Raw genomic sequence first — 20,580 nt, 5'->3', positions numbered from 1 at the left:
AGATCACGTGCCGATAACCAGCCCGGAATCTCCCTTCCAAACATTGTCCAACCCAGTCCGAACCCAGTCTATGAGTGGCGAGTCGGGAAGACGAGGAGGAAAATATGCATCCCAACTGACAGGGATTCGATCAAAGTTTTCTTTCTCTCCTCTTGTCCTTGCGTGCTATTCTTAAGAGTCAAAAGGCCCGAGCGCTTTGCTTGGCCGACTCATCCGGCTTTGTGTTCTCTGACGCCATGCTGATGATAAGAGATCAGTGTCGGTTGTTGCTAGCGAGTGTGCTATACATTCTTCCTTTGTGTTGTCTACCTTACAACAGGCTGGAGATGTGCGCTACATTTGCCATGTTTGGCCTTACAAAGCTCCACGTCAAGTCAACGCAATCCGTCGCTCAGCCTATGCATAGCGTTGAGCTTTCCGCTCATACTTCACAACCATGGAGGCACTACATATCTGCGGCATATTTGAATCAACAAAGTGAGCTCGCTAAGCAAGATAATGCATGATAAAGTTTTATTCTTCAGTACATAGTACAGGAAGTGGGTCCAGCCTCAAAATAGATGGCATCAACTACGATGGCAAGTTCCAGATGAAGTTCAACGCTCCTCCTCCATAAGCAGGAAATTGCCCACAACTATTGATTCCAAAGGGTGCCATCGACGGATCAAATGGTAGAGAAAGCCAATCATCCCCGGCGATATCGTTGAGCTGGGGAAACAGGCTCACGTCCGCCAGGCTCTGCGACACAGGGGTCTCGGCCATGGGGGCAGGATTGTCACTTTCTGTGCTCTGTTGAGGAACCATTGAGTTGCGAGTCGTGGTTCCATGACTGTTCTTAGCAGATTTGGAAGATGCAAGCAGGTTTCGACGCAGGCGCGACACGTGCATTTCCAGCAATTCGGCGTATCGGGTGCTCAGGTGGATATCGTCAAGAGCATTCGACTTCAGCACCTGGACGCAGCGCTCCAGTATATCTAGTGACTCGCGCAGTCTTGCTGGACGAGTGCCTAGACTTAGGGCTTTCATCAGAAAGATAGAGGAACTGGTGATTCTCAAGAAGATTCGGACCGGAGAGAACCGCAGAGCTCCTGAGTCACCAAGTTCGATGACCTTCTGCAGAATTTTACAGCATCCATCAATCACTTCCTGAATATAGTTGTAGTCAATGGGATCGATATGCATAGCGCGGACTTCTTCCACGTTCGCGTCGTTGTCCGCAACTATGCGCTCCACAACTGCCTGCATCCCCACTGAGTGCGTGTAGACCCGCACGAAGTTGTATTCAATGAAGAGAATGTCGTAGAAATGTTTGCTAAGCACTGCACCATAGATCAATCAGCATTTCATGGCAAAGACTGGTTTCGCAGTACCCAAGGAACACATACCGTCATGCCGAAGATGCTGCTCCTTCCATTTCTGCAGAAGAGGGCAGAAGTGGTCTAGCAAGTCGATATAGCGCCCACTGTGCAGCTGTTGCCTCGCGAACGTTATCGAAGGGAAGAACATATCCGTCACATTCTTGGCCAATTTTGTGAGATCCATCCAAGAGTCCATCAGCGCCAACCATTCATCTTCTGAATGGCTCACATCTCTAGTCGTCTGCCGACCGAGTATCGTATGATTCAAGCTCTGCGGCATGAGTGAAACACATCCAATCCGCCAAGCCAGCTGATTAATGTAGACGTATAGAAGGCGCTGCACTCGAAGTCTGCGCAGCTTGATCTGATCATTTGAGATAAAACCCTCATATAATGACGCATAGTCGCATTTCTTATCATCGAGTTCGAAGATCCCCAACTCGTGTGCTAGCGACAGCGCGGATCCCAGTAACATCCAGGACATCTGATCTGATCTTCTGGCAGGCTCGACTATGTCTTCCAGCCATCGGTTTGACGAGGAATCATCTTGATTCTGAGGCCCAGGGACCAGAACCAAGTCTGAGTCCCAACCGTCACTTCCAGGTGGGAAGTGCAAGGACCGGGGATGCCATTCCGACATCAAGAGCAGTGCTTCAATGGTCCCAATGCTTCTATTTTTCGCATGCGACGATCTTTCCTGCCCGAATACCAGTCGCATCACGAGATGTTGGCAATGCTGCCACAGACGGTGGTGAATAAAGAAGTTCCGGGACTCGCCTCCAGCCCCGGGCAACACATGATACCGAGACGATAGCATCAATATAGCGCAACACAAAGCCGGATCACAAGTAATTAGATGTTGGTGGTTACCATGATCGGCATAGAAGTTGGTCAAGATTGGGGATAGAGGAACCATGTTCTTGAAGAACCTGCAAGCGTCAAGATATGTTTATGACCAGGTCGAAGTAGATATACGTACAGGTCAATCAAGGTCACTGCTTCTCTTGATGTGAACCACCCCATTCTGACGAATCGGCAGGTCTCCCAGACCTTGAGCACCTCTTCCGATGCAGGCGAAAGCTGTACCGGGCGCTTCGCCTTGGCCAAGGCTTCCGCAGGGTACTTGAACTGCGGCGGGTTCATGGTACTACTGTCCACGCCTATGCCATGCGAGGCATTCTCCTGTGTAGTTTGTGATTGCGACTGAAACTCATTAGCCATATTCTCCTGGCTGTGGGCTACGGCGGCCTCAAAAAGAATATTCAAAGCATCATTTCCACTCGAGACCACGGTCCGCATCATTGAATTCGCCAGATTCGACGTTGCTGGGTGCTGGCTCGAGCGCGCCTCAGTGTCATAAGAGTGGTGGAAGCTTCTGTCACCATCTGCATGGTTGCTGTTATCCCCGCCTGGACGCTGCTCCATCCCTTGCGGCATGTTATTCGGCAATTTCCGTGTCCGGTTTGCGTATATTTCAGGAACAGAAGAGTGATGCGATCTCCTACTGTCGTGTTGTGGTTCAGTGCCTTCGCTACCTACTCTTTCGTCAAAAACTTGTAAGACATCCTCTGGCACGCTTCGACGCCGAGTCCGTCGGATATCAAACGGTTGCGACTGAAGCGAGCTGTTACTTCTACCAGTAGTGCTATTGTCCATGGTACGATCATCAAACACTTGTAGCACATCATGAGTAAGATCGCGGCGCCCAGCCTGTGTTTCGGAAGTGTGAATCGTATGCGATCCCCCGCTTTCATTCTCAGGCATGCTGCCATTACCAAAGGGGCTGTCAGCGCCAACTTTCAAAACGTCATCGGGTCGCTCCCGGTCCTGTCTGGTATGGTCCGAAAACCTGCGACGTGTACTTGGCGACGGCATGGGTGCATCTTCCGAAAGACCTATTGAAAAGAGTTAGCCTCCGGTTCTAGAGCAATAACTGATACAAAGAAGTCATGCACAAGCAGAGACGGTTATAGCTGCACCAGCACCAGCATAGCGGAACACCTACCGCGTTTATTGCTTCTTTCCCACGCCCGCTTCTCACTGAAGATGCACTCCCTCTGTTCCCTTCGACATTTCGCGCAGGGAGGCCCTATCGGAAAGCCGTCCTGGTCGGTTCCGAGGTTGCATTTGGCCTTGCGTTGCCGACACGAGAGACAGGCTTTGTAGGTCCGTTGGTAGGTCCGCGTCGGAGTGTCGCCGTAGCGGGCGGACGGCCTCCTGACTTCCATGATGGGTGGAGTTCCAGCTCAACCAATAACATCGCAGAAACAAGTCAAAATTCCGACACAAGAATTTGGCAGCAAGGCCGGAATCGTAGAATGCGGGAGCCTGGGAATCAGCCTAGATGGATACCGAACGATTGTGCGCGTGAAAGAGAGAGAAACACAACGAGGGGAGGACTGGAGCGGAGACCAGGAGGGTAAACGGAAATAGCCGTCGTTTCCCGCTCCCTTGGCGGAGAAGGGAAACATCCGGCGCGAAGCTTCGGTTTGTATCAATGCGAAGATTACCTGAGAATTTTATTATTTACCCGATGCCATATGGTGGTGCTCGCGCACACATAAAAAGTCATGGAACCTATATCTCTGAGGTCATATAAATGAGATTCTCTGGCAAGGTCCTCCAAGCCTAGAAGCCGACCATCCTCAACACCTGACATTTTTGTGGCCTGTAACTCATACCTTCTCTGATAAGGCAATTTCCCCAAGCATTAGTGCTCAGAACCATAATGTAGAACATAAGACGTTCATTGATTTGTCCGCACAGGATGTATCTGGTACTTGGCAGCCTTCATTGGAGGGAAGACAAGATAGACAAAGGTATAGAGCTCGACACAGCTTTGAGATTCGGGAAGGTATATGCAGATTCCTTAATTAGACGTGCAGCTCGATGCATCGGCACTGTTATATTTTTCACAAAACGCAGGGATGGAATGGCATAACGACAAAGATTAACAGCAAATTAATACTACTTGTGATTTCTAGCCTGGGAAACCGAAAACATGCATTTCATATTCATTTAATTTTGTAGGAGACTGAAGACCCATTATAATCTGTCCTGATTTATAATTGAATGAATTCTTCATCGACATCCCAGAAACCCATGCAACACGTCATCATCAGCTTGACTATCGTCCGAAATTATTCATCACAGTGCGTTTATTTGTGGGCTGAATTTGGTTAGCACAGGGGTCTCTCTGACTGTAGATCAAAATGACTTACGGATACCCTCCTCAGGCTGGGGCTCAATGCCAACAATCTCGGCGGCGTTCTTGGTCTCAGCAGCAGTCTTGTCATCCTTCATGAAGGGGAAGGCCAGAACCTCCTTGATGCTGTAGTTGTCCGTCAAGAACATGACCAGACGGTCGATACCCATACCCCAACCACCGGTGGGAGGCAGACCGTACTCCAAGCTGGTACAGAAGTTCTCGTCAATGAGCTGGGCCTCGTCATCACCCTGGTCCTTCTGGCGGGCCTGCTCCTCGAAGCGGAGACGCTGGTCGAAGGGGTCGTTCAACTCGGTGTAGGCGTTGACAATCTCCTTCTTGCAGACGAAAGCCTCGAAACGCTCGCACAGACCGACGTTCTCGCGGTGGTACTTGGCCAGAGGAGACATCATCTGGGGGTGGCCAGTGATGAAGGTGGGGTTGACACAGGTCTCCTCAATGAACTCGCCAACCAGCTTGTCGAGCATACGGGCGTTGGTCATGGGGGGAGAGCACTCAACACCGGTCTTCTTGAGGATGCGCTTGAGGAACTCGTTGGTCTCAGCGGTGTGGAGCTGGTCACCAGCAGGGAACTTCTCGCCGGTGGCTTCCTCCAGAGCGGGGATCATCTCCACACGGCGCCAGGGAGCCTTCCAGTTCACGTTGTAGACCTCACCAGACTGGGTGTGGAAAGTGGTCTCGTAGCCTCCAGTGACGTGCTTGACCAAGCCAGAGACAAGCTCTTCGGTCAAGTTCATGACATCGTGGACATCGGCATAGGCCCAGTAGAACTCGCAAGTGGTGAATTCGGGGTTGTGGGTCAAATCAATACCCTCGTTACGGAACTGACGACCCAGTTCGTAGACACGCTCCAGACCACCAACGATCAGCATCTTCAGGTACAGTTCGGGGGCAACACGCATGAACAGGTTCATGTCCAGGTCGTTGTGGTGGGTGATGAAAGGCTTGGCGGTGGCACCACCGGCAATGGCGTTCATCATGGGGGTCTCGACCTCGACGAAGTCGCGGCTGTCAAAGTAGTTGCGAACGTAGGAGACGATCTTGGCGCGAGTGAGGAAGACGTTGCGGGAGCGGTCGTTCATGATGAGATCCAGGTAGCGCTGGCGGTAACGCTGCTCCTTGTCCTGCAGACCGAAGTGCTCGGAGGGGATGGCGTGCAAGCAGGGGGCGAGGAGAACAACCTCTGAGGCGAAGATGGACAGCTCACCATCCTCACGGTTCTTGGGGTTACTGCGACCGGGGAAACCGACAATACCAACAATGTCGCCACGGCGAAGGTGCTCGTGCTGGGCCTCGAACGAGGCGTCGCCGGCAATGTTCTGAGCCTGGCAGACGACCTGCACCTTGACACCCTCAGCACGGATATCGTAGAAGATCAGTTTGGAACCGGACGCGCGCTTGGTGAAGATACGACCAGCAATGCGGACGGTGACATCGGGCTTCTGCTCGCCCTTGGCGAGACCCTCGTACTCCTTGAGGTACTTCCGGAGGTCATCGGTGACCTGGAACTTGTGGGGGTAGGGGTCGGGCTGCTTGGTCTCGCGAAGCTTGTTAATTCTCTTGCTGCGGATCTCGAAATATTGCTATAATTGTTCAAGTTATCGAATATGGTTAGCAAGTATTGCGCGACGGCATATCTCAGGCGATGGCGGGGTACGACTTACGTTGGGGGTCAGGTTGGCCTCATCGTCTTCAGCAGAGGTCTTCTTGACAGGCTTGGGAGGAGCAGCAGCCTCACGCTCCTTCTTCTTGGCCTCCTTCTCACGCTGCTTCTGGCGTCTCTTGAGTTCGGACTTGGAGACCTTCTCTCCGGTGACCTCGTCGAGGATAAGGTTGGCCAACGAGGCCTCAGCCTGTTGGACAGCAGTGTTGTCGGCCATGATGAATCAGTGAGGCTTAAAGTACCGCAACAGGGACTTAGACTCCTCTATGACAAATGAAAGACGTTTGGAGAGAAGGAGGGGAAAGGAGATGACACACGGAGCAGCGGGTTTGGTGGGTTGGAAGTCGGCGAGAGAGAATTTTGGGCGGGAGACAAGGCGGGCGATGGTGATTGGGTAGGGAGGGGCAGCTCCCCCACGCCCACCCCTCCTTCGATTCAATCATGGATGACTCAATTTCACGGCTTGTCGGGCTATTGCTGCCTCAGGCTGAGAAAGAAATGCTGCCTCTGCACGAGATGACATCTTTAGAGTTGAGAATTACAGCAACACGGAGTAGCATCCCGATCTTGAACATTTTGGTTACTTAAGATCTTCGTTCTGTAAACTAGTATAGTGTACAATTCGATCCCAACGCTATCAATCCTTATCATTGGCAGGCAGGGCTTAGGGCTTAGGGCATGCGGATGGGGTTTTGATTTATCGCTCTCTCTTTCTACATCCGCGTACCCCGCCTTTCACCCTTCAACCCACCCCAAGTTTCTTGTCTCTGGCTCTAATCAATTGTCCCAATCACTCGTCTGCATATAGACTCTCACACAGACGTATCCAGACTCGAAGAGAAAGGCGCCCAATCATCCTGGGGTTGGGACTTGACCGTCATATTGTCGTACACGTCTTCGGGCTCGTCCTTCTTGGCAGCCGACAACCATGTCTGCGCCTTGACAATCTTCTCCTTCTCGCGTTGGAGAACCAGTCGGCGATGTTGGCGCTCTGGCTCCTCTGCCATGAGATCGCAGCATCTCTCAAACACTAGGGGCGGAACGTTAGCAGGTGCCCTGCTCGAAACATAAACAACACTCACTGTCATGATCGTTGATGTGTAGCTCGCGTTGAATCTCTTCAATCAATTGACCGCGGCATTTGGAGAAGAGCTTTGTATGGGTGCTCTGGCAGATCAAGTCGACGAAGCGAGAGCTCGCAACATCATAGTAACCTCGCGCATACTGAAGGAGAGGGCAGTCAGCCACGTAATCGTAGATCCCCATGAATCTCAACCTACTGCCATGATCCTCATTTCCGGGAGGTACAGATCCGGACCAAGTGCTGCCTCCAACTCCTGTGGCTTCTCGATCATGCTCTTGAGTTCGTTATCACGGCGAATATCCCCCTGTGGGTATCTGCCCATACGGTCTTGGTACAAAGCGTAGCGATTGCTGTTCCGAGCGCGTACGAGAACACCAAACCCATGGTTCTTGGCCTGCTCTAGCGCTATTCCGTTCATCGTAAAAGGATTGTTATGTTCCATCTCATATACTTCTTCTGCCCAGTTGATGTGCTGCTGGTGAAGCTTCCGTAAGTATTGCTCTACAATTCGGCGTATTTCGCGATAGAGGTTAGTCCGCTGATACTGCACAAAGACCTCATCAACTTGCTCCAGCAGTATCTTTTTCACTAGCTTATGGCTTTCATCCAAGAATATGGTCAATGGCGCTTTCCAGTGTTTCACGCTCCGCTGATTCAGTATTTCGATTGCTTTTGGATCGATTTGGTCTGGAAGACACCCTCGCGAGGCAGTTTCGTTGCATTCCCGAATCTCTTCCCATGTGAAATTCTTGATCTCGCGACTGACCTTATCAAATGGCGAAGTCGAGCTAACTCTGCTCAAGTCCGGTGTAAGTCTCCTCTTGGCACCCGGTGTATCGCCGTGGTTCAGGGCCTTGCGCTTTGCTGGAGTTGAAGGAGGGGGATGGACTATAGTGACTTCGCTATCTGAGTCATCACCCTTCTGACTGTACATCGCTTTCTCACGCTCCTCGGCTTGAGAGAATATCTTGACACTTGGCCGGGTCTGTATCAGCACCCTTTTGAAGTCGATTGCTAGATGAGACCACATCTTCAGCAGCGGATAGTCAACCGAGCCGCCGTCCATATGCGCCTGCACGCGCTCCCTGAAGTTGTTCAGCATCTGACACAGAATAAATGGACTGCTCGCCGAAGGAGGATCCGGCAAGGTTTGGAGCTCAGCATCGATACGTTGAGATTTGGCTTCAATCTGTTCGATGACCTTAGGAAGACAACCTTGAATTTGGTCCAGTAGAAGGCTTGAGAGTGCTGTTTGCAACTTCCTGGTTCCAAACTTCTCTTGATATGCGGCAAGTTCTGTTGCCCACGGCTCTGAAGCAAAGAACGCGTCCTCTTCACAACGGGCTTGAGCATGCTGGATCGTGGGGTCTGGATTATTGCGGATCACGTAGTAGCCGTGTCCAAGCTTGAATTTGTCTCCTTCCAAAATCTCCAGCCATTGAACGTATGACTCCCCGGATTGGATTCGATCGGGCTTCGTAAGCACTCCCAAAGTTCTCGCCTTTGCACCCTTTACCTCCCTCATGAGGCGAGCGGCACTCGAGTTGGTCGCATCATTTGTCATCGGCAAGGTCAACAGCACGATGCAGTTTGCTTGAGTAATGTATTCTTTAACAAGATTCTCGACCATAGCAACCAGATATCTGTCCCTTTCGTGCTCGGCCTGGCTTATAACACCAGGTAGATCGTAAAATGACAAACTCGGGAAGCCAGGAGCGGAAATATCGAGTCGCACTACATTGGGTGAGAACTTGGCCTGGCAATAATTCTCATCTGTTTCGAAATTCTGCCCAGGAATGTACTCAGCTGTCGGTCTCATTGGGTTCAGGATGGCCAGTTGCGCCCATCGGATCGCCTCTTCGACATCATCTCTATCGCTCAAGGTAATGAAAAGCTCATCCTCTTGATCCTGACCATGCCAAGGACCGAAAGGATGTGTCTTCTTGGATACTTTATCAACTCTTTGACTTGTGTCATAAAAGTATTTCCTTGATAGATAGACGCGGCACGTCCAAGGTTGGTCGCTTTCAGTGAGATTAATCTCCATTGGACACCGAGTGCAGGTTCCTGCCGCGCGTGGGACTTTGATCTCGCTCATGCCCTCGATCAGAGAGCTCTTGCCCGCACTTTGATCGCCGATGACGCATATTCTGGGGAGAGCAATCTGGCTGTCTTCGATACCGAGGTGCCGCAGATCCTGGATCTTCTTCACCAGTGTCTTCATGTCGTGAGTGATGATATTGATCGAGTCGTTTTTCACTGCCGTTGGACCAGACATTTCGGCCGACTTGGCTCGTATCACGGCTTGGGGACGTGAGTCAGAAGTGACCAGTTTGATAGAAGAATTTACCACTTACTCGATAAATGCTCCGCCATCTTGACAGACGGTGGCTGGAGCAAAGGTAATTTCGACACGGAGATCGCAAGGATTTCAACCGAAGTAGGGGGAATGAGAGGCTGTAGGAGGCTATAGGTATAGACGCTTCACACAGAAGATGGAAAAAATGGTATCAGAAAGCCGAGCAAAGTCTTGGAGAATAGTCCCCCACCATAGAGTGAGTAAACCAGATAGCTACGTTGTTTGGAATGGCTTGGAAGAGAAGAAGAAGATGATGATATTGATGAAGTGAAAGGAAAGGAGATCCAAAAGTAGGCAGATTTATACCGAGGGGGTGTGGAAGGGAAGTTGACAGAGCAACACCGGCAGTATATTATCTTGTCACACACACAGAAGGCTGTGAATAACACATTCACTTAGAGTGGTAGAGATACAGCCGACCGTGGAGTTGATAGATCAATTTACAGCCCTGCAGCAACCCTTGCGAAGCTCTTTAGTACTAGCGGCACGACGACCATTCACTGAAAAGCTGCAACTGACATGCCGTATTCATTTGACCCACTTAGAATCGGCTTAAACAGACGAGGAACTACTAAAACATATCAAAACAATAGTGGCTATGGCATGTTCTGAATATACCCTCTCTGTACTACTAATAAGCCCGATTTAGGAGTTCACTTTAGACAAGACTTCGTGACTTCACAGCCATAACTAGAAAGTCTTGTACTTTAGCATTCTCACAGCTTTCAACTAAACTATACCGAGCCTTATGCGCAGAGTTCCTGAGAACTCAGCTCTTTTTTTCTTTTTGATTGCGGAGGACAAGGACGAAAATAAGACTCGAACTGCTTAAGCTAGTATTATCCTTGACATAGGTAATTAGTGAAAGACCCACTTCACCAAGCATCAGCCAATCCGTCTGGAATGCCTCAAATTAATGTCACTAAGGTCTTACTTCTTACTTGAAGATAGTTTATCAAACCTATACAAAGTACTTCCACTGTATTGACTTCCACTTTATTTTTTACTTACAACTAAAAAGAGTTTGATAGATTTTACTTTGACTTTACTGAAATATTACTTCTCACTCAAACTTTATATAGGATTTAACTAAAGTGGAAGTCAATAAAGTAGAAGTACTTTGTATGGGTTTATAAACTATCTTCAAGTGAGAAGTGAGACCTTAGTGACGTCAATTTGAGACCCTCTACAAAATGCTTGCGCCCCTCAATAATACACTTTAAATAGCTACGGCAATACTGTCAAAAACTTTACATCAGTTCTTGGAGTATGCAAGGTTAAGCATGGATTGTAACCCCTTCGACCTTAGAAGTTGGTTCATTACCACGTGCTTGCAAAGGCTCGTCTTCTTCCTACTTCCGAGCCTGACACCTTGATGACACAACTTCGAAAATCTGTGAAAACCCACGCTCCTACTCGCAATCAACTTTCACATCGCTCCTGCCGCAGAATCTCGATTTATCGTCCAACCCATTTCAGTGCCTTTTGCTTTGCAGCTACCTTGCCGCCATCATGTCCTCACCTCCAAACATGTCTACAATTACAACCTTAGAGGCTTCCCCAACGGGGATGCGCATGAACATATCGAAGCCCACAGAGAAAAGCACGCGCCTCAACCAAGTTATAGCAGAAGTCGTTTCTTTCATCCAAACTAGCTTGTTCGAGGTGGACAAACTGATTCTTAACACCCGCCTTGACATCGAGGACTCGCCGAAGTTGATCCGAGTGCTAGATACCTATCGGGTTCGATACTTCTACTGCGGCAGCATTTTGGTGATCATGGGAGAATGCCCATTGAATTCTGTCGTTGATAGTCTCGTGCAGAACATTCTCGACCAGCGTTCAACGATCCTACCGCGTGAATTGTGTCGCTATCTCTCAAACCACAAAATGAGTATTGATTGCAGCGGAATCATCAAAGGAAAAGGAATCAAGCCGCAGCTGCGAACCAAAATACCTGATCACACAATCACCTTTCGTCACCCTGGTGATGGTGAGCTCTCTACCACAATCATGATGGAAACCGGATTTTCAGAATCTCGAGAAGATCTTCACCGAGATATGCTCCAATACTTCAAGCATTATGAGCCTGCGCAACTGGTTGTTCTACTCAAGATCAAGGAAGACAAAAAGTATCGCACCTCACGCACGGATCCGGGTTTTCGAGACCGCGCGGCTAGACTCCTCTTGCGCTTCGGCAACGACCTGGGGAAACAGAAACATGCCACATACTTGGAGAATAGCGCCCATGATGCGTCTGTCACGGCCGACCCTTATACGGAAAAGCACGTCCGAAAGCAAATCAAAGTTGAAGATTGGATCGGCACCATTGAAGCCGACCTCGAGCTTTGGGAATTGATTCACTCTGAGCCACGACTACGCGGTGGCCGCACTGTAAGTTGTTCTAGGTACTTGCAGTAAAAGTGGTGACAACTAATCCTGAATATTCTTCAACAGCGCCTATATCCCACCCCTGACCGAAATTCCGTACCGTACATTTATGCTGGAGACCTGATCCCTTTGAAACTACACGATGACTTCCCGAACCTCGATGTGTCTCAAAGACTCGCTATCAATACTGATCTACTCTTTGAGGAGATGGCAGCGCTTATTCCGCGTTTTGCTTGTTGGCGTGCCACCAAATTTTTCAGACCGAAGGACGAAGACGAGGATATCGACTTTAGTGCGGATGTCGAAGAAGGTGAGGAATAACTAGTGCTGCTATTCTCCCCAACCAAAAGCAGCTTGACCGCATCGGCGAAGGTTTCTCTTAGCTTGTATCCATACCTTAATTACTAGCAGCCTTTTCTTTAATTCAACAAGTTGCTTTGCCGCTGGTACGAACTTGAAAGGCCGATCTTAGGTAGAAGTCGAGGTGCGTGATTCTAACGTAGACGAACATCAAAGGATGAGGTTCAATTTGTCCGAAGACGGTGGATGCTTAGCAGGTATGTACAGTACTGTGCCTATAGAAGAGGCCCACCTGGGGCAGGGCCGACCGAAAGCGGTGAAGTTCCCCCTTTCCACCACCAACCAAACCACGGATCCTCTTCCTCCGCAGCGCTAACACGGCAAGGTAAGGTACCACCCGTGACCAGCCTGGAGGTCGCTGCTGCCCGGCGGGCGGTGGGCCTCCTTTGTTCGTCCTCCTCGTCGACTAGTCTAGTTCAGTGTTTAACTACGAGTTAGTCTCCATCGCCCCTCTCGAGTCTCTCTCAAAGCTGCTGGCTGCTTAAATCTTTCTGCTTCAGCTTCTCAGACCTCGTCCTTCTTCCTCTTCCACTCCTCCGCCTCCTTTTTCGTTGTGTTCAACTCCCCTCGTCGCTTCAATGCTTCAAGTCCCTGTTCGGGAGCACTCCAACGTGGCCTCCACAAAGGCCGTGATCTTGGTAGGCGGCATTGGAAATCTGTCTCCTTTCACTCAGCTCACTAATGACCTCGCTACTCGATTTTAGGTCGGTGGTCCGTCCAGAGGAACTCGGTTCAGGCCTCTGTCTCTCGATGTACCTAAGGTCGGTTGCTGCCCCTCCTCCGTCCTTGAAACTAACTATTTCCCTCCAACCCCTCCCTCCCGCTTGCGGATTGCACCCCCCCTCCCCGGCGTCTACGCACGGTTGCTTACCATTTGATCTACCATACAGCCCTTATTCGAAGTCGCCGGACACCCTATCATTCATCACTGCTTGAAAGCCCTTGCGAAGATCCCCGATATTCGCGAAGTTATCCTGGTCGGTTACTATGACGAAACGGTCTTCCGTGATTTCATCAAGGACTCCGCCAAGGAGTTCCCCCAGTTTAAGATTCAATACCTGCGCGAATACACGGCTCTGGGTACCGCCGGTGGTCTCTACCACTTCCGCGATGCCATTCTCAAGGGCAAGCCCGAGCGCTTCTTCGTCCTGAACGCCGATGTCTGCTGCTCATTCCCGCTCGGGGAGATGCTCAAGCTGTTCGAAGAGAAGGATGCGGAGGCCGTCATTCTCGGAACCCGGGTCAACAACGATGCTGCCACCAACTTCGGTTGCATCGTGTCCGATGCGCACACCAAGCGCGTGCTGCACTACGTCGAGAAACCCGAGTCGCACATCTCCAACCTCATCAACTGCGGTGTCTACCTCTTCGCCACCGAATGCATCTTCCCCTCAATCCGCAGCGCCATCAAGCGTCGCACCACCCGGCCCCGCCTGCTCTCATACCCTTCGTCCGAGAACCTGGAATCCTCGTTCGTCGCGGCCGAGGACGACGCCGAGAAGAGCGAAGTCCTCCGTCTCGAACAGGACATCCTGTCCGATCTGGCCGACAGCAACCGCTTCTTCGTTCACGAGACCAAGGACTTCTGGCGCCAGATCAAGACGGCCGGCTCCGCGGTGCCCGCCAATGCTTTGTACCTCCAGAAGGCTTTCCAGGCTCAGTCCGAAGAGCTCACCCCCCCTTCCGCCTCCATCGTGCCCCCCGTTTACATCCACCCCTCCGCCACCGTCGACCCCACCGCCAAGCTCGGCCCCAACGTGTCCATCGGACCTCGCGTCGTCGTGGGCGCAGGTGCTCGTATCAAGGATTCGATTGTGCTGGAAGATGCCGAGATTAAGCACGACGCTTGCGTGCTGCACTCGATCATCGGCTGGAGCGGTCGCGTTGGCGCCTGGGCCCGTGTGGAGGGTACGCCTGTCCCGATGGCCAGCCACTCGACCAGCATCATCAAGCACGGCGTCAAGGTCCAGAGCATCACCATCCTGGGCAAGGAGTGCGCTGTGGGCGATGAGGTGCGCGTCCAGAACTGTGTCTGTCTGCCTTACAAGGAACTGAAGCGCGTACGTATCCTCCTCTCCATCTCTCCCTCTTACTCGTCTTCTAAATATGAGCACAAGCTAACTCAGCACTACAGGACGTCGCCAACGAAGTTATTATGTAGAAAGTCGGCCCTGCGCTTGAAAATCTGGAACGTAACGTGTGAACGGATTTTGTCTCAGATGTTTTTTATGAAATGCTTCTCCTATCGCTGCCATGCTCTTCTTGGTTATACTTTATTGATCGATTAATTTTTCTTTCCTGGCCTTCGATTGCGGACTTCTTATCTCGCTTCAGCAAATTCTTTAGAGCTAGTGTTCATGCTTAGAATGAACGGGGCATGGGTATGGATTGTATGCCCGCCACAGAAAAATTACAAATTAATAAATTAATATCGTTCCAATTCGCGGGTCCGTGTTTAGATAGTAATAGAAAAGGCAACATGTAGATAGATGTCTTCTGTGGTAAGTACATGTGCTGAAATCAACACCGAAAAATGTCCCTAGAAAACGCCGGTCTGCATAATAAAAACTTTCTATCCATATCCTTCAATACAAATCATCCTCTAGAGTCTAGGTAGAAACTGCCTGGATCGGAATATATTCTAGACCGAGGCGAGATTATGCATCGTGACGTATAGCACCTGGTTGGAACGAACCGTCGCTCAGAGTCCGATCGCGGCTGAAACGCAGGAAGTGAAGATTTTCCATTACTGCCCGGTTGATGGCTAATAATTTTCATTTGGGTCAAGTGTGGTAGGGAGGTGGTCTCGAAGACCACCGAGCTCTTCACCGACCGCCGATGCGACATTACGGCGTACTCGATGAGATGGACACGTGCACCAATGTATATTAACCAGGCGCCGTGAGTCACGGCGACTAATCTCGGGCCATTTGAGTGGTTTGAAATGTTCAGTTCGAAGAATAGATCATGTACAGTGCGAGATCGTAACGCGTCAAATCCATAATATAACAGTGTAAAGACCGTACAGAAGCGCTTCGCATTCTGAGGCTGCTTCGAATTCTAGCGTACGCCTTCTTTCAAGGACACAAGCTCGTCAGGCCACAGGAGGCAAACGAAACGAATTTCAATAGACATCTAGCGATACGCCCCAGCATCATACCCCGTCTGCTCCACGGGACGGTTATAGCCCATGGTGGACGCCGAAGCTCCATACGCGCTGAACCGCACCCGCGGCATGGGGTGTTGTGCCCCGAGATCTCCCGCCGCCGCAGCGTCGCTGTACTGTTCCACCTCGTGAGCGCGGTCGTGCTCTGCTGCGGCGCCGGCGTGGGCTCCCAGCCCGCTATACGACGGCGGCGGGGACATATACTGGCCCGGCATGTTGGGCGGTGGTGCATCGTGATAGGCCTCCTGGCCGGCGGGGTACCCGTAGGGCCCCTGCTGCGCGGGATGCGGCTGGGCGTACATGTCGTCCGGGTGGTAGGGGCCCACGCCGCCGGACATGACGCTGCTCCCGCGGTTGTGCATCTTGTAGTCGTTGAGGGCGGCGTTGCTGGCCATGGGGTCGTATTCGCCCAGGCGGGTCTGGCGTCGGCGGACGATCACATCGAGGACGACGGCGGCGATGTGGGCGGCGGTCGCGAGGATGGTGAACGTGAAGAGCGCCTTGTAGATGCGGCACACGTTGATGCCGGTTGAGGTGCCCCAGTAGGTGGTAGTGCAGCTGGTCAGGATGGTGTGCGCAAGACAGTAGCTCAGTAGGCCAAGGGAGATGAGCCAGAGAACTAGGAGGATGGAATTGGTGGTTAGGGAGAGGCGTGGGGAGAGGCCATAGAAGCAGTGGGTCAGTGTCGTGAGAATGTAGTTGAGAAGGGTCAGGACGGTGGCGATTAGGAGCTGTTTTACTTTCGAGTTAGTTGGGGTGTCTGTGTGTCTGTGTGTCTGCGTGTCTGGCTGGGACCGGCGTGAATCCGGGGAAGGAGAAGCAGGGACTTACGACCAGGAAGGCCCACGGAAGCTTGTAGCCATGGCTGTGTAGGTTGGTGATAAAGACAGCAAGAATAATTCCTACGATAAAGGTCGAAATGAGACCCGTTGCGCGGATAATGTGGAAGGGTATCGCTGGGTAGTGGGATGGTTTGACTGATGCTGTGGTACGCATAGTGGGCGGTGGTTATCGGAGGATGTTTCCAGTCGCAGTGGGGTGGGTTTATCAGTAATTGTTGCGTTCCGATCGATAAGTAGTAAACAAAAAACGATCAGACAACAATACTGTGGGTGAGCGACAGGGGGAGATGGTAGAAAGACAGATGCTCTTGAACCTGCAAGAGGGGGAGAGTTGATTTCAGGTCATGACAATTCAACAAAGTGAGGAAATAAAAAGAAACAGCAGGCAGGAAGTGCGAGTGCGAGTGCGAGAGCAAGAAACACAACAATGCAACGCCTGGCTGGGTCGATCACTTTTTACACTGCCTGGGCAGGCTCCACAACCACGGCTGTTGCTAAAGAAAGCAGCGGGAAGAGGAGGAGATGACGAACCCAGCCGCGTTTGACCTGTGGAGTAGTTATGTAGGCATGGCACGTGTCTCGCTTACTTCATCCAGTTCTAGATGCTCTCTTTCCCTCTCGTATTATTGTCGCTGCATGGTTACTACTGGTTCGCATCGTACTACCATACTTACTGACTGACTGACTGACACCATCGTTGCTGATTAATTCCCTAAACCTTCGCACATACCTACAACTCTCCCCATAAAGCCAGCAGTGCCCTCACAACCAGCACTGATGTCCTCTTTTCTCCTAGCTACTAAATGTTGGCTGTCCGACATCAGTCGCCAAGCTACTAATCCATCATGACCTCCATACTTGCAGGTTCCATGCCCTGGCATGAGGGTGAGCAAGAAATGCACAATTTGCTTCACGTTCCCCCACGCGATAACCCCACAGTTCCAAGCCTCACCTATAATGCTGGCTATCTACTGCCACGCGCTCCACTTTTGGCTATTGGGACTATTGATTCGGAAGGACGCCCCTGGACAAGCATCTGGGGCGGCGAGAAAGGATTCGCTAGACCTACTTCGCAAACCACGGTCGAACTGACCACACCTGTCGACAGGAGACATGATCCCGTCGCTGGAATACTGCTGGGTCCACCGGAAGGCGACTTGGCGGATTCCACGCGCGGCGGAAAACTGATGTCTGGATTAGTCTTCGATCTGGAAAATCGTAAGAGAGTGAAGCTTCACGGCAGGTCGATTGCGGGGTCGTTGGAAAGTCCCAGCGCAGTGTCAGGCTTGAACCAGGTGGGATTCGCCCACCTGACGTTGCACATTGATGCAAGTCTCGGTGAGTAGATATCCCATAATATCAGGCATGCGGCACAGCTGACGAATCAGGAAACTGTCCAAAGTATATGAATAAGAAGCAGATCATCCCTGCCCTTCCAAATCCGAAGCTGGTGTCAAGCTCGCCTCAACTGACCCCGGCGGCTGTAGACCTTCTCAATCGTGCTGACTGCCTGTTTGTCTCTTCGGCTCATGGTACAATTGACATGGACACAAACATCCGTGGAGGTCCTCCTGGATTTGTGCGACTGGTGTCTAACGGGCCACGTGGGGCTGTATTTGCTTATCCAGAATACTCAGGTAATCGACTATACCAGACTCTAGGCAATCTCCAGACCAATCCTCGATCAGGATACGTCTTCCCGGACTTTGACACGGGAAGTGCGTTATACGTGACCGGGGAAGCGCGGATTCTGGTAGGCAAAGATGCAGCATGGGTGCTTCCGCGGTCAAATCTGGCAGTCGTGGTCACCGTCACAGCTGCGCGATATGTGGAAAAGTCCCTCTCCTTCCGCGGTATCGCCGGGGAGCCGTCTCCATACAATCCTCCGGTGCGGTATCTGGCGACAGAAAAGGTCAGTGCGGCCGATCTCAAGGAAGATAGCTCTATCACAGCAACTCTTATCCGGAAAGAGATTCTCACTCCAGCCATTGCTCGTTTCCGATTCCGCGTCTCCGATCCAGTCAAACTTGGAAAGTGGATTCCAGGGCAGTACGCGACATTCTCGTTCTGGGATGAGCTGAGTCTCGGCTACAGCCACATGCGAGACGATGACCCGACCAGCCTCAATGACGATTATGTCAGGACGTTCACTATCTCATCTTATCCAGGCGAGGGAATCTCTACATCAGAGTTCGAAATAACAGCCAGGAAGCACGGTAATGTGACTCGCTATCTTTGGGGAGTCAATGAACGAGCCGGCCTTGAGGTCCCTCTGAAAGGGGTTGGGGGAGAATTTCAGATAAATTCAGCGGGAAATGAGATCCTGCCTTTTATAGCAGGTGGCATTGGGATAACGCCTGTGCTTGCCCAGCTCCCCGGTCTGGATCTTAGCCGGCTACGACTATTGTGGTCTATATCAATCAGCGACGTGGGTTTAGTGTGGAATACGTTCAAGCGGTTTCCGGCGCTGCCCAGATCGACGTCTTTGTTTCTCACCGGGTCTGACCCGGAGGACGAATTCATCAAGCGGCAGTATGAGGTTGTCGTCTCCTCTGGAGCACAGATTTCACGACGCAGGATGGACACAGATGATTTGGACCTGTCATTGGCCGAGACATGGTATTTCTGCGGCAGTCCGGCTTTGAAAAGCTCGGTTTTGAAGTGGCTCACTGGTAAGAACGTAGTATATGAGGACTTTAACTACTAACGCGATTATACTACCAGTTTACTTATATAGTTAAGGATTGTATCTATCTACCCTTTCATGCTCTACATCGGAGCATAGTTCGTAAAATACCTAGTAGCCAGTAAAGACCGAGATTCCGCCCGATCGGAATCTCCGCCGCCGAGCGGCAACGCGTTATCGGCTGCTGCCTCCGCATCTCATCTCCGCCGCCGCCATTTAAGTACCGTACCTTATCGAGCTCTTTTCTCTCAACCTCGGCAACCTGCCGCAGAAGCGTTCAGACGCCAACGTCACCGCAGTCTCTACCACCATTCTCCTCACGAGAATCCTTCCATTTATATTCCCCACTCCAATCAACCATTCTTCCATCCCAAACCCATCGCACCGCAACACAAACCCCTCACCACAGCCCCTCGAGCTCCCCGAGCTCCCACAACTCCCACCATGTCCACCTACGAAGGTACCATCCTCCTACCCCCCTATCCCCCTCAAACCCAAACCCAATAATCAACCCCCCCAGTTCAAGTCAAACTAACCCTCCCAAAAAGTGGAACACAACACCACCGACCCTTCCTCAACCACCACCGCCACCACCACAGGAGGAACAACAACAACAACAACCACAACGCACCCGCGCCGCCCTGACCTCTCCAGCTTCTTCGCCACCCTCTCCGAAATCACCCCGGATGAATCGCACAGCACCCACCGGCCGCACGCCGTGCCAGTCCCGCGCGACATCAGCGCAGCCTTCTACACGCTCGCCGAAGCGTTGAACGTGATGCGCCGCGACGGGGGCAGCGGCGGGGGCGGGGACGTCATCGCCGCCGCCGCAGCGGGGGGGATCCCCAGCTTCGGGCCGGAGGATACGGCTACCGATGTCAACGGGGGCAACGAGCTACTAACGGAAATGATTGCGTCGTTGTTGCAGTCGGCGGAGCGGCCGCCCAAGGAGGTGGAGGGGGTGAGTGAGGAGTTTTGCGATGGTATGTATTCCGTTTTTCATTCTCCGGCGGGGGTGAAAAGGGTGGTTAAGGGGGGTTGTTTGCGGAATACGAGCAGAAAGGGTCTTTGGCTAATGTCTGGTTTCTCGTGTAGTGCTCGATCGCGTGCCCAAGACATCCTTGAACTCGTCGCAGGTCTGTCCGATTTGCAACAACCCGTTCTTGGAGGATCAGTACCCCCTTGTCGTGCGGTTGCCGTGTCATCCGACGCATCTGTTTGATTTGGAGTGCGTGCGGCCGTGGTTGAGGTTGCGGGGAACGTGTCCGCTGGATCGCACGGATTTCGCCAAGCAGGAGAGGGACAAGGCGGAGGCCAGGCGGAAGCCGGCGGTGGATGATGAGGAGGAGGAGTGGGATGGCATGTATGGTTAGGTTTACAGATAGGGGCCGAATAATAGGGCATGGTGTTGCGGAACTATGCTTTGGACCCGCGAGGCTTGCTGT

General features: G+C 51.6%; 8 protein-coding genes across 8 annotated transcripts; 4 read left to right on the top strand and 4 right to left on the bottom strand.

The window, feature by feature from the left end:
* Positions 1-268: 268 nt before the first annotated feature.
* Positions 269-3,608, bottom strand: ASPACDRAFT_76805 (putative C6 transcription factor). Its single transcript, XM_020204796.1, has 4 exons — positions 3,364-3,608; positions 2,338-3,253; positions 1,386-2,287; positions 269-1,319 (listed from the first exon to the last, which is right to left on the bottom strand). Exons 1-4 carry the CDS (start codon positions 3,584-3,586, stop codon positions 571-573), a joined length of 2,790 nt encoding a protein of 929 aa, XP_020058765.1. The 5' UTR covers positions 3,587-3,608; the 3' UTR covers positions 269-570.
* Positions 3,609-4,353: 745 nt separating this feature from the next.
* Positions 4,354-6,583, bottom strand: ASPACDRAFT_76801 (lysine--tRNA ligase KRS1). The gene is made up of 3 exons (XM_020204795.1): positions 6,249-6,583; positions 4,580-6,167; positions 4,354-4,527 (listed from the first exon to the last, which is right to left on the bottom strand). The coding sequence occupies exons 1-3, from the start codon at positions 6,462-6,464 to the stop codon at positions 4,517-4,519; spliced, it is 1,815 nt and encodes a 604-aa protein (XP_020058764.1). The 5' UTR covers positions 6,465-6,583; the 3' UTR covers positions 4,354-4,516.
* Positions 6,584-7,059: 476 nt separating this feature from the next.
* On the bottom strand, positions 7,060-9,609 carry ASPACDRAFT_41252 (putative dynamin GTPase; the record flags this gene model as incomplete). Its single annotated transcript, XM_020200918.1, has 3 exons — positions 7,060-7,277; positions 7,330-7,471; positions 7,528-9,609. 3 exons carry the CDS (start codon positions 9,607-9,609, stop codon positions 7,060-7,062), a joined length of 2,442 nt encoding a protein of 813 aa, XP_020058763.1.
* Positions 9,610-11,261: 1,652 nt separating this feature from the next.
* On the top strand, positions 11,262-12,529 carry ASPACDRAFT_76799 (uncharacterized protein). The gene is made up of 2 exons (XM_020204794.1): positions 11,262-12,084; positions 12,148-12,529. Exons 1-2 carry the CDS (start codon positions 11,266-11,268, stop codon positions 12,400-12,402), a joined length of 1,074 nt encoding a protein of 357 aa, XP_020058762.1. The 5' UTR covers positions 11,262-11,265; the 3' UTR covers positions 12,403-12,529.
* A 226-nt stretch (positions 12,530-12,755) lies between these two features.
* On the top strand, positions 12,756-14,917 carry ASPACDRAFT_115320 (mannose-1-phosphate guanylyltransferase). Its single transcript, XM_020195891.1, has 4 exons — positions 12,756-13,079; positions 13,146-13,202; positions 13,332-14,501; positions 14,576-14,917. The coding sequence occupies exons 1-4, from the start codon at positions 13,020-13,022 to the stop codon at positions 14,600-14,602; spliced, it is 1,314 nt and encodes a 437-aa protein (XP_020058761.1). The 5' UTR covers positions 12,756-13,019; the 3' UTR covers positions 14,603-14,917.
* A 659-nt stretch (positions 14,918-15,576) lies between these two features.
* ASPACDRAFT_41249 (uncharacterized protein) lies at positions 15,577-16,603 on the bottom strand (the record flags this gene model as incomplete). The annotated part of the gene is made up of 2 exons (XM_020200917.1): positions 15,577-16,338; positions 16,439-16,603. 2 exons carry the CDS (start codon positions 16,601-16,603, stop codon positions 15,577-15,579), a joined length of 927 nt encoding a protein of 308 aa, XP_020058760.1.
* Positions 16,604-17,095: 492 nt separating this feature from the next.
* On the top strand, positions 17,096-19,215 carry ASPACDRAFT_115317 (putative oxidoreductase, FAD-binding). Its single transcript, XM_020195890.1, has 2 exons — positions 17,096-17,787; positions 17,838-19,215. The coding sequence occupies exons 1-2, from the start codon at positions 17,295-17,297 to the stop codon at positions 19,154-19,156; spliced, it is 1,812 nt and encodes a 603-aa protein (XP_020058759.1). The 5' UTR covers positions 17,096-17,294; the 3' UTR covers positions 19,157-19,215.
* Positions 19,216-19,558: 343 nt separating this feature from the next.
* ASPACDRAFT_76796 (uncharacterized protein) lies at positions 19,559-20,579 on the top strand. Its single transcript, XM_020204793.1, has 3 exons — positions 19,559-19,595; positions 19,684-20,118; positions 20,231-20,579. Exons 1-3 carry the CDS (start codon positions 19,580-19,582, stop codon positions 20,506-20,508), a joined length of 729 nt encoding a protein of 242 aa, XP_020058758.1. The 5' UTR covers positions 19,559-19,579; the 3' UTR covers positions 20,509-20,579.
* The last annotated feature ends 1 nt before the right edge of the window (position 20,580 follows it).

The sequence above is a fragment of the Aspergillus aculeatus genome (genome assembly GCF_001890905.1).
Source record: "Aspergillus aculeatus ATCC 16872 unplaced genomic scaffold ASPACscaffold_4, whole genome shotgun sequence".
Lineage (NCBI taxonomy): Eukaryota > Fungi > Ascomycota > Eurotiomycetes > Eurotiales > Aspergillaceae > Aspergillus > Aspergillus aculeatus.
Note: the sequence above shows the minus strand (reverse complement) of the source record. Positions and strands in the feature narration are given on the sequence as shown.